At 35.8% G+C, this 12,997-nt stretch overlaps 3 protein-coding genes across 3 annotated transcripts; all 3 read right to left on the bottom strand.

Annotated features, from left to right (window-relative positions):
- Window positions 1–824: 824 nt before the first annotated feature.
- LOC140016511 (uncharacterized) lies at window positions 825–1,193 on the bottom strand. The gene has a single exon (XM_072070044.1). It carries the CDS (start codon window positions 1,191–1,193, stop codon window positions 825–827), a length of 369 nt encoding a protein of 122 aa, XP_071926145.1.
- Window positions 1,194–1,299: 106 nt separating this feature from the next.
- Window positions 1,300–2,082, bottom strand: LOC140016510 (uncharacterized). Its single transcript, XM_072070043.1, has one exon. It carries the CDS (start codon window positions 2,080–2,082, stop codon window positions 1,300–1,302), a length of 783 nt encoding a protein of 260 aa, XP_071926144.1.
- Window positions 2,083–11,301: 9,219 nt separating this feature from the next.
- LOC113715952 (dirigent protein 22-like) lies at window positions 11,302–11,850 on the bottom strand. Its single transcript, XM_027240254.1, has one exon. It carries the CDS (start codon window positions 11,848–11,850, stop codon window positions 11,302–11,304), a length of 549 nt encoding a protein of 182 aa, XP_027096055.1.
- Window positions 11,851–12,997: the final 1,147 nt, after the last annotated feature.

The following is a 12,997-nucleotide window of genomic DNA, read 5'->3' as shown; positions in this document are numbered from 1 at the left end:
ATTATCCTCAATACCTCTTATCTTTATATTTATATAGCTCAGATGGACATAATATCTCTCACAAATACCGCATCCTAAATAGTAGCTTATAATGCTCCATAGAGATCAACATATAGAAAGGATGTCGTAAACACTAACAGTACCATTTCTTCTTTTGTCACACATTTTATCACAACTTACTTATCCACTATCACAAAATAATCCTTATCTCGATATATGGGTTCATACCCATTGTATTAGTAATTGGTGATGGAAATCCCTTATTTCCCTCAAATTTCATATCTATCTCATTTCAAATTCCAAAGAGGTCAATAATACCTCAAATAGCATCACTCCTATTTTCAGATCTTATAACCTAAGTTATTATTCCACTAAATGCCATGAGAATCTTATTTCCTTTGGTCATTTTTTTTCCTAACTCAATTCAATTTTCGAAGATATTAATATATGAAATATCATTTCACAAACTTCTTGATGATACAAAAATATAGAAAATTTTATACAAAAATTATCACCAAATTAATAGTTTTATCATAACCTTGGTAAAGTATTATCTAGGCATAGAATTTCAAACTCACACAGGTCTAGAAAACTGAAAATGTTTTGAAATACATAAGTCAACTAACTATACTTCTTTCATCATTAGAATTTAGAGTACAAAGAGAATTTATCAAGAATTATTGTTAAAATTTTTTTTTTATACGATAAGATTTTTTTTTTTTTTTTTGCAAAATACATTTAGCTAAAGCTCTTTTTTTTTAAATATTACTTTATTTCATAAAAAGGATGGGATACATGTTAGAAACCCAAGCGCTAGGAAACTCCTACACTTTAACTCTACGCAAACTTGGGACCACCATCTGATCAAGAATGAAATCCCCCCTCACCAAGCGAGGCAACTCCCGCAAAGAATCGTACGTCAGAATCGTCCCTGAGTCTGCTCCAATGTTTGCAAGGCGGTCAGCCGGTTTATTCGCTTCCCGAAAGCAGTGTGATACCTTTCTGACGAACCTTTTGACTTTTAACAGGTCCTGTAAATCCCCTTGCAACCGCCACGGACACCAAGACTTCCCTTGGAGGATCTGAACCAGAACCAATGAATCAGATTCTAACTGTAAATCAGAATACCCACGGTCAATAGCCAGCCTAACACCAAAAATCAACGCCTTCAATTCAGCCTGTAGACTTGTCATCTCCCCAAAGAAACATGAGTACCCCAAGATAAACCTTCCTTCCGAGCACCTAAGCACCCCCCACCTCCACTCACTCCCGGGTTCCCCCGAGAGCATCCATCCGAGTTCAGTTTGACGATATTGTGCGCTGGGCAGCTCCACCGCACAACCAAGGTCCTGACCACCCTCTGCAGGCCAGCCACCATCCCGTACCAACCCGGCCAATCATAAACAGAGAGAGCCAGGCGTTTAAATTTAAGGTGGAAAATATCCCTGAGATCCCAAAAATTGCTGAACACACATGCACCATGGGCGTGTGGTGGCCATCAAAGACAAACGAATTCCACATCTTCCACAAATGCCAACAGATCAAGGACGGCAGTAAACGAAAAAGATACTGGAGATACGGGTTCCGAGTAGGCCTCAACCACCAGCTAACCAACTTGTGACGTACCGTAAAGGACTCCTGAAACCCTCCAACCACCCCCTCGAAGTAACCCCAAATCCTCTTTGCCGCCTCTCCGGTACAGAAAATATGATCCAAAGACTCTTGACCTGGGTACAAGCAACAACCACAACGAGATGGGCCAACTATGCCAAGTTTATGCAACCTGTCCATCACCAACAAACGGGACCCTATCAATCTCAACATGAAAAAAGAGATCTTTATCGGCAACTCTTGTAGCCAAAGCTGTGAGTAAAGCCAAGAGCTATTTCCACCCTCATGAGCGACCCGGTAGGCAGATGCTAAAGAGAAGACACCAGAGATACTAGGAGCCCAAACCATGGTATCCGCCTGGTCCAACGAGGGGGGCACAACTCCCAAAATCCTCCCCACCCATCCGCTAGGCGCCACCATGCCTAGCCGTTGTACATTCCAACAACCTTGTTCAACAAAATCCGATACCATGTACTCCTGAAAAGTATCCACCTCCCTACATAATGGGCCAGTCCCCAACCAATTATCATGCCAGAAGCTCACGCTACCCCTAGCCAAAATCCAGTGGATGTGTTGCTCCGCTACCCCCTGGATAGCCACCATTCTCTGCCACCATTCTCTTCCATGTCCAAGAGTCCCCGGGAGAAGTATCAGCAAAGTAAGGATGTAGATTGGGGCAATATTTACAATGCATGAACTCAGCCCACAACGATTGCCGCAACCGAAAATGCCACCACAATCTCATTGAGAAGGCATCATACACATGCCTAAGGGATCTCAAGCCAGCACCCCCCTTTGCATACGAGTTACCCAACTGATCCCACCTAATCCAATGGAAGCGTGGCCCAACCTCTGAGGAGCTCCATAAAAAATCAGCAAAAATGCGCTCCATCCCATTAAGGAGCGACTTTGGAGGGGTCGCAGCAGCGAGTGTATGAAGCGACATAGAAGAAAGCACGCTCTTGATTAATGTTAACTTACCACCATATGAGAGAAGCCTCCCTTTCAATGACAACACTTTACTTGAGACCGAGGCACAAACCCCTGCAAAGTAGCATCTCCTCCTCCGTCCTGCATATAAAGGACAACCCAGATATTTGACCAGAAACTCCTTGGCCTGAAAACCTGTCATCTCTGCGATAGACCGCTTTCTGCTCCCAGGAAATTTGGCATGAGCCAGGACGCAACTCTTATGCAAATTTACTTGTTGTCCTGACACTGAAACATAAGCATCCAGCACCTTCATCACCAACCGCACAGACTGCCGCAAACCACTAGAGAAGACAATAATATCATCTGCGTAGGCAAGATGAGTAACAGGTGGGCAACCCCTTGGAACTCTGAAAGGCGTAAAGCCCCGAAGGCTACTCAAGGAGTTCAAAAGACGAGAAAGGACTTCCACACTAATCACAAAGAGAGCCGGTGAAATCGGATCTCCTTGCCTTAAACCACGACTAGACTTGAAAAACCCCTGAGGGGCCCCATTAATGATTATTGAAAACCTTACATTCGAAATAAGCCTCCAAATCATATCAATCCAGATCTCACCAAACCCAAACCTCCTCAACACCTGAAGCAAAAACGGCCAAGAGACTCTATCATAGGCTTTGGCCATATCGAGTTTGAATACAATATTTCCCCCTCTATTCTTTCGGTGAATATCCGATACCAACTCCTGGGCCAATAGGAAATTATCAAAAATTTGCCTGCCCTTAACAAACCCACTCTGCTGAGGAGAAATAATACTTGGCAACACTGTTGACAACCGATTCGCCAGGATTTTTGAAATAACCTTGTTTACAAAGTTGCAAAGGCTTATGGAACGAAACTGACTAAAGTCTTGGGGCGAAGGCAACTTCGGCAGAAGGACGATCGAAGTCGCCGTAACGCTCCTCGGCAACTCATGACCGCAGAAGAAGCTAACAACAGCCTCAACAACATATATATTTAGAAACGATACTTACCAAGCAACTGCAAGGTAAAGGTACATATTTAAAAATTCTGATTAAAAAAAACTATTTGTGCAAATAAAATTTTGGTTTCACCATTTACTCATTTTTAGGTAAAAAGTATGTAAAATTATATATTGTAAGAAATCTATAAAATATTTCTTGCCTGATCATGATGTAATAATACCAAAACTAATAATATCAACTAGTTTAATAAATGTCTTGAGCATTAGATCTAATTATCATACACCTCAAAATAAGTCCACAAAATTTCAAGATCCAACGTGTATTGCTTCCGTTCAATGACATCATTTTGTTAATCATTCATACTTTCATTGTGCACTCTAATTTTCTTAATATTTTCAGTTTTCTCTATACCAGGCTTCAACTAGACATAAGAGTATCCGTAAATCTGACATTCTAAATGATAAAATTGAAATGTACTATAGAGATCGAAACTTACAAAAAGAACACCATAAATACCCTTTATATATATATATATATATATTTTTTTTTTTTTTTTGTAAGTGTCAATCATATCTAGCAGGTGGGCTTGGTTACCTTTTCAACTTAACATTCACACATATAGTCACCACTTACTTACTAAAAGTAATCATTATCTCAATACCTGAGGTCATTTCAGTAAATTCGTAAGCTAAAATTCTAGTACCATTAAATGTTATGGAGTCACTTATTTTCTTTTAATCCCTTATCCCTTTCATTCCAATTCTCAAAATCAAGAATATCTTCAGTATCTTCACACCTACTTCCAACTATCACAACTTGAGCTTTGATACTACTAAAAAATCACAGCAATCTCTTATTTCTTTTGATCTATTTTTCCATCTCCTTTCAATTTCCAACAGACAACACTTCAAATACACATAATATTTCCTACACATCCGACATCTTAAACGTAGAGTGTACTACCAAAATTACATCCAATAAAAGGACATCATAACCACCAATCGTACCATTTCAACTATTCACACATGCAAATTTTCAAACCTATTTATTTAGTCACAATTGATCATTTCCTAGGGCATACTTCATCTAAAGAGTAAATCGTATCTCAAGCTCTGTTATCACTAAATATTATAAAAATCTCTTATTTCACAATCTTCTATCCAACCTCATTCCCGTTTTCTAAAATCACTAATATTACAAATATCATTGAACATACATCTAGATCGTATAACCTAAACTTTGATAACATTAAAAATCACATAAATCTCTTATTTCCTTTAATCCTCTTTTTCTTTTCATCTCATTTCAATTCTCAAAACGCCTAATGCCTCAGAAACCATTTCACATACTTCTGGACCATGTAACCTAAGCTCTGATACCACTAAAAATGTCATGCCTCGAGCCCGCACGTGCCAGTCACATGTCATCCGCCGTACTCCCAAGTCCCACTCAGGAATACAAGGCTACCTTAACTAATTAAATTTGACAGTACTAAATAATTTAACTAGATAAAGTGCGGTATGAATTACATATAAAAGGAAGTCTATGAATAATCAAGACGTTCGTACATTTATTCTCCAATAAAAATAGCGGAAACAAGGGTAAAATAAGACTAACAACTAGAAGTAGCTAGACTGCCAACTTCTATTCATCCAAAGCTAATAAAAGTCATCCTCGGGGTCTTCTATGTAAACCAACTCATACTCCTTAGAATCTGCAAAAATAGTAAGAAGTGGGTTTAGCGACACATTGCTCAGTAGGTAATATTTACCACTCTGTTGGACCATGCACTTTTAATTTTATAGATACATACATATATATATAAGTACAACTCAAATCGTTTGCATATCATTCACATCCGTAATTTTGAAAGTAACGTTATTTATAAAGCAATCAGTAGTAAAGAATGAAAAGGAATTTAAAAGCACTTTATTGACAACCATACGTGAGAAATCGCAATGTCATAAATCACTTTGCAACAATTCATAAGTCTCTTCATATCCATTCATGAATCATTCCATAAAACGTCGCATATCCGTTCATAGATCATTTCAAAACAGTTCATAAATCATTTCATATCCGTTCATAAATCTTCTTTCAGTTCAACTCATAACAAGTACATGCAATGACCGGCTACTAAGTACTCAACCTAGAGATTTTACCCCTTCTAGGTGGGCGACCAATAGGTTTTATGACTACCGATTAGTCTCATTTCATTCTTGGGTCAATCAGCTGGGCTTTATACCAGACTACCATGACTTTCTCAATTGGTCAATCGGCTGGGCTTTATACCAGACTACCATGACTTTATCAATCGGTCAAATCGGCTGGGCTCTATACCAGGCTACCATGACCTCACCAATCGGCTGGGCTTTATACCAGGCTACCATGGCGATTAGACAGGACTATAGCCCCTATCGTCTATTCCATGACTGCTCTAAGCTTTACTTGTCAAAATTCATTTTATATATCATATACATAAATATTTGCTTTCATAAAAGATTCAGCTCATTTTGTATTTAAAAAACATATCAAAATATTTCAAATAAGTCCCATGGTCCATTTTTGTGTAGTAAAATATAACTTTCATAAATGTCCAAGAAAAGCATTTAATCAAACACCTTTCGAGTCAACACAACAAAATAGAATTGAAAACAAGAATTTCACTTTGCACATTTGAAATCTCAGAAAGGTAAGCACCACCTACCTCTGTTTGGCTGCTCGAGTGAAACTACCTTAGATCCTTGTATCGCACCTATCCAATGTATAGGTTCCTTAATTAGTTGCTACTTCCTATAAATGCATAAATATACAACCTCTAAATAAGTACAAGATTCATATCTAGACCATTTTACGGACCCTAATAACATTCCCTTCAAATTGGACAATTTCTATTTTTGAAAAGTTTCTTAATTTGGAAAGTTTCTATTTTTAGAAAGTTTCTTAATTTGGAAAGTGTTCATTTTGTAAAGTTTCCCAATTTAACAGAAAATAATTATTCATAATCCTGTTTACTATCTTACTATATTTATTTATAATTTATAATTATTCACTATTATTAGTATCGTCCCCGTCGGCATTAATTCATTCTTTATTACCACTTATATATATATATATATATATATATATATATATATATACATATGTTCACTAACTACTATTACCTTTCCCTTTATCTCTATCTTTATGCGGGTGTAGGTATTATTATTCTTTGTACATACAAGTACCCATACCCTTATACATATTGACTTACTATAACTGTCTTAGTTTATTCCACTCTTATTTATATATTTTTATTTTTATTTATATCCTTAATTTATTTTCTCCATGACCATATTGTTAATATCCTCACTATTATTGTCGATTAAATATTATTTAATATTATTATTAGTGTTTTCGTCAACATTATTATTTACTACTATTATTATTATCATTATTGTTATTATTAGTATTATTATTAGCATTATTTTATTATTATTATTTTAAGCATTTTGTTTAACAATTTAGAACTTATCTTACCTTGTCTAATGTGGCTTAAGACGGCTAGATTAAGATGTTTTAGATTTCCATTTAAGTATCTTATACGTAATTAATTAAGTATAGTTTTACATGACTAACCTTTGAATTCTAGCAATTATTTTAAATTGGGTCCTAAATTTTAATACCTATGATAAACTATAAAGATGGGCTAGTTATTTTCTAAAATTTATTTACTGCATATTTACTAAACCCGTACTGTATCTTTAACCCACGCATACTTGCCAATATATATATATATTTATATATGTTTACTCATTTACTATTGTCATTACTATTGATTAAAAAAACAATTTTTTTCCTGGGCTTACTCCACTGGCGCTGCTGCTTTGCCAAAGCTTTTGTCAAGCTTTGGCGGCCGCCATTATTCTTGACTTCTACTTGTTTGGTTGTTGCTGTCTTCTTTTTTTTTTTTTTTTTTTTTCTCTAGCCTTGGCGGCCAACCCTTGAAATTCTTTTCTCTGCTGCCAGATATGGCGGCCCGCATTTGTGTGTGGCGTGTCCAGCCAAGACAAAGCAGTGGCAGCCGCTACTGCTCTTTCCTTTCCCTTCTTCCTTTTTTTTTTTTTTTTTAAAACAGATTCAAACACCCTCTAATCTCAAGATTAAAATCAACCCCTCTATTTCTATTAACCCAGATACGAATCTTATCAAAACATATATATATCTACACCTATATAGCAACAATACATGTCCATAAAATTTCTAAAACAATTAATACATCTACTAACTTAAAAGAGAGGTTTTCTTGCTTGAACTCGAGACTTACAGGTTTAGGTGTCTAGTTGTCGGATCAATTAACGATATTGCCTGTTTCTCCTTCTCTCCTCTCTGACGGCTCTTGCTCTAGGGAGGCAGACGAAAGAAAGGTAAGGTTGGGCTTATTTTTCTGTCTAGGGTTTCAATAAAACCCTAAATCTAGCACTACTTATATTAGTACCCCTTAATTAACCATTTAACCTAACTTGCAATTATTTTTACTATTACCAAAGGTAACTTACCATTTTATTTAATTGGGCAATGTAACAAAAAAAATGGGCCAAAAATCGTGGGTTTTACAAAAGTATTCGAATGTTTTCCATTACTCCATAGGGCAAGCCAACCATTTTGAACTTTTCAAGTGTACTAAAAAAAAAATTTGCACGTTATTGGTTGTTGATATCGTTTCCAACAACTGTTTAGAAGGTATCATAGGCCCCTGTTAGACCATCTCATTCACCCCAGCAGCAGCATATTATATGAAGTCGCATGGCCAGAAAAAATAAGTGAAAGTCATGGCATTAAACTTAAAAGCCAGCTAGCTTTGGGTTTGAGAAAGGGCTAGGTATATCTAATACACAGAAAAATCTCATGTTATTTCAAAACATATAAAATGACACTTCATATTTTGAACTAAATTATAAACTAACAGAATTCGTTAAATTTAACAAAAATGACAGTCTCGACTGTTAAACTTACTAGATTCCGTTAAGTTTATCGTTAAATTTAACAGATTCCGTTAAATTTAACGAATTCTGTTAATTTATAATTTAGTTTAAAACATGAGGTATGGTTTTGTATGTTTTGAAATCACAGGAGACTTTTCTATGTATTAGGTATTCCACATGGAGCTTTTTTGTTTTTAACCCTTTGAGAAATGACATGCCAACTAGAATGCCCTGATTTTCCTTCTCTGAACTAAATTATGTTATATATCTATCTTTTGCGTGAAAATTTTTGTTGAGTCAAAGCAAAGACAGAGAGGAGTTATACTGTCAGAATATTTTGTTAATCTTGGTCCTTTGACCTAATCATTGTATCTTCGAGACCCAATCGTGAGCGGCTTATTATTAATTCTAGTATTCCTGATATAACGCCTAAAATTTTAACAGAGGGTTCACGTTAAACTAGTTGTAAAACCAAGTCCCCCATTCAGCAAGGGCTTCAGTATTCTGGGCTTGGGTTTGAACATGTGCAATTTGCAATTTTTATTTAATTTGATATACATTCGTTAGCTTTGTTGTTTAAGTAAATTTTAGTTGTATATGCTAATTTAATAATCTCATTTTCTCACTTTAGTCTTAGGATGCATTTGAGAAAACTGAAATTTGAAAACTAAAATTTGAAATCTGAACCCTGAATCCATTTTGAAATGTTAAACACTAGATCTGATATATTTGAGTGTATATTACATTAAGAGATAAGTGAATAACTCATCACTTATATTTGGAAGCAATTTTTGCTTAGAAATTTCAATAGCACTTGATTAATTCAGATATTCAATTTTTTATTATCAAAGATGTCTAAATATGTTAAGATCTGAATCTATTAAATTTAAGTGTTGAATTGGGTAAGATCTATTTTTTTTCCCCATACAGTTTAAGGAAAATTAGTTAACTTTGTTAAGAAGAGTAAACTTAACCTATTGTTTTTCTAAAAGACCCTTATATTAGTATTAAAAACATGACTAATCATTATACCTTTACATTGATTACAATGATAATATTAATCGAAAGTTGCACCATTCAAGGCATGAATCAAAGTAATTATTAATGGAAAGTAAACCCAAAAAATTATTGATGGAAAGCTAAATTACGTGAAAAGAAAAAATCAATTAGCAATTTAAATTTTCAATCAAAAGATTTCAGGCACCTAATACTCCATCTTCTTTTCAATCATCTGCCAAGAATGCATTTATGCTCTCCAGCTGTCGGAATAGAATCATTTTCTTGTGGTGGAGCATTTAAATCAATTAATGGTAGGGATGGCAATGGGGGCGGGTGCCCGCCCCGCGGGGGCCTCACGGGGCGGGGATTGGGGCGGGGGCGGGGGGCGGGGGAGTATACCCCCGCCCCATCCCCCGCCCCGCCACCTGCAAAAAAAAAAAATAAAAAAAAAATATATATATATATATATAAATGACTATATATTATATGTAAGTTAATTAGTTATAAACTTATGATAATGATATTATTAGTTAGATGTATTATATATTGTATATTAGTTTACGTAATATAATTGATATTATCAATTATATGAATAATTATACATGTCTACTAATAGAATTTATTAATTAGTTATACTAAATTTACTAATACATTTATACTAAATTTCTAATTACACTTAATAGAATAACACTTTTTTCTCAAAAAAAAGCACAAACACAATGATGAATTAGTGATTGCATTTGTACTAAAAGTGAAAATTTGACTATTTTAGTTATATTTATTTCATCATATTAGATTGTATTCAAATAACTTCTGTTTGATTGTTTTTATGAGTTTCAATTGTAAAATTACAATGAATAATAATTTGGTGATGTGTTGATATTTTAGTACTTGATTATTTATTAAAATTTAATTATAATAAAATTATATAATAAAATTTTATTAACCCCGCGGGGGAAGCAGGGCAAGGCGGGGAGGGGGCGGGGGGAGCGGGAGGCGGGGGACGGGGCGGGGGACGGGGGACGGGGTCCCCCGCCCCGTTGCCATCCCTAATTAATGGCCTCACTGACTTCAACTTGGGCAAAAAAATTCTCTGCATTTCAAAAATGGCTTGTTCATGTTCTTGATGTGTAGAAACAAAATCATACTCTTTTGTTGGAGTTTCGTTGGAAATTTGTGAGAATATGAATGGTTTTTCAAATTTTCACTCATGGTTTGAAGACAGTGACAGCTTTTGAGTCTCCTGCTGAGCTAAATAAGCTTCGACCGGTAACAAAGTTTAGTTTTTGATATGCCAATACATTTTGGAGAAGTGAACTGTATTAAATAAGATAAGTTATACTTATTGATAACAAAATATATTAAGAAAGTGTATTTTAGAGGAATTAAATGTTAACTATATTTTTCAATTAAAAAATATATTATAATTTGAGATAATAAAAATAAAAATAAAACTATCAAAGTGGGATGATCGAAGAGAGTATATGAACAGAAACATGGATGTAAGTGTAGACATTAAAATTGTACCTAAATGCAACCAAAGCAACTCGAAACCACCCCCCAACACCCCATACACACAAAAAAAAAGTATTCTGATTTCCCAAATGTGTTGTAACCCAAAAAAATTGAAATTCCTTACTTTTATTTATCACTAGACTAGAGTATAACGAATAAAGATGTTTCACATGAAAAGATACAACACGGAAAAACATTGGCAAATGTCTCCACAAATTATACGGCATTATACCTCTATAGTTTAGAGGAAACAAAATGTCAGAAACCAAATACATAAAACCACATGCATATCGGGATCAATAATGCATAACAATGACATGGTACTCAACAATAGCATCTCCAGTAGTAGCATTGAAGGCATACGTCTTCGCAGTAGCGATCCCTCGAGCCAGCCGGAAAACACCAGAACCACCGAGTATTGGCAGTTCTCGGTAATTGTGAAACACGTGATTCTGCCCCAAAATGCTGAGAGTGCTACCATTATACTTACCATCGGTGAAAACAAAATTAAGGGTCATGAGCAGCCCTACGTCCTGCTGCGAGGCAGAAGCATAAAACCCTTGAGCAAAACCGACGATTTTCGAAGCGGGTTCTGGGCCCACCGTCAAAGGATCATCCATTACATTGACTATTCCGAACAACGTGGGTGATTTAGATGTAATGTTGGCCTGAGCCACCTCTACAGCTGTGGGGTTATTCCCAGAAAGAGTGTCGTGGAAATAGAAATGGAGCTTAGTTAACTTTTTGTGTTTTACGTGCCCAAGTTTCTTGAGCCAAAGTTCCACGACTTTGGGACTTTGATCTTCAGGGTTAATTTGTCCATGAACCTGTGGGGCCATGGTCATCATGGCGTTAAAACCAGAAGTAGCAAGCCTAACGTCTTCGTCATCATGCTTGGCTTCACCATGCCTCCCTTTCTTCTACCTCTTTGGCTCTTTCTTGACCTGTCTGAATACTGGGAAGATTTTGGATTGGATTAGCAAGATCAATGATGTACAGAGTATATTATAAATATTCCATACGCAACAGATTTGGTTAACCAAAGAATAAGGGATGGGAAATTAATTACAGATGATATGATATATATTAGGATGTACAAGGAAATAGAAAGTGCATGCACGAAAAAGTTTTCGGCTATTTATATGTGTTTTACTTGTTGGTGACCGTCTTTTAGCCCTGTTAGCATAACTGTAACTTCAATTGGTTGTTATTGGTACAGATACAAGTATCTTGGTGTCTCTTTGGTGATACATTAAAGAATTGCACGTTTTAAGCTGTTAAGTTGACCTTGCTTCCTAACGACTGCCAATACGTCATATAGTTGATAATCAGCCACTTATATAACTTGGTATCCGATGGATTTAAGCACAACTGGTGAAAGTAGTGGTGTTTAAGTAGTGATGTTTTAAGCTATTAAGGTATTTAAAAGACGAACCAAATTCTCCTTTCAACAGAAACCAAAATTAAAAAATAAAAATTCGACACTTGCCTTCTCTTCCTCTTTTTCTTGGTTAACAAGGGAACTCGCATGCAGCCGCTACTCAAGAGTGTTAACTAGGTAAATTCAATCCTATGCAATAATTCGTCAATCATACGGAGGGATAAGATTAGATGCACTAGGTAAAATCTGTGCGATGGGCAAACTCTGTTCTTTTCCTCCTTTTTCGAAGCAATGAAGTTTGAGAGGCAGGGACGAATTCCGCTATGTTCTTTTGAAGGGTACTTTTAGTAACCAGTTTAGCTAATAAGATATACATTGGAAATCAAAACTGCAATTGTTTTGTGCGATTAAAAGAAGTGAATAACTTTAGCCCCCAACTTCGTGACAAAGGCAAGGATCCCAGTCCCCTTGTTAGTTCCTTTTTTTTTCCCCTATGACAAGGGAAACAATTTCCCACATCAAAGAGAAAAATGTTGCACATTTTCAACGAATAGGAGCGTAACATAGAGCGCATACTGCAAAAGTAGATCTGATATTAGTTCAGTTTCAAG

This window comes from Coffea arabica, chromosome 11c (assembly GCF_036785885.1).
Source record: "Coffea arabica cultivar ET-39 chromosome 11c, Coffea Arabica ET-39 HiFi, whole genome shotgun sequence".
In the NCBI taxonomy this organism is placed as follows: domain Eukaryota; kingdom Viridiplantae; phylum Streptophyta; class Magnoliopsida; order Gentianales; family Rubiaceae; genus Coffea; species Coffea arabica.
Note: the sequence above shows the minus strand (reverse complement) of the source record. Positions and strands in the feature narration are given on the sequence as shown.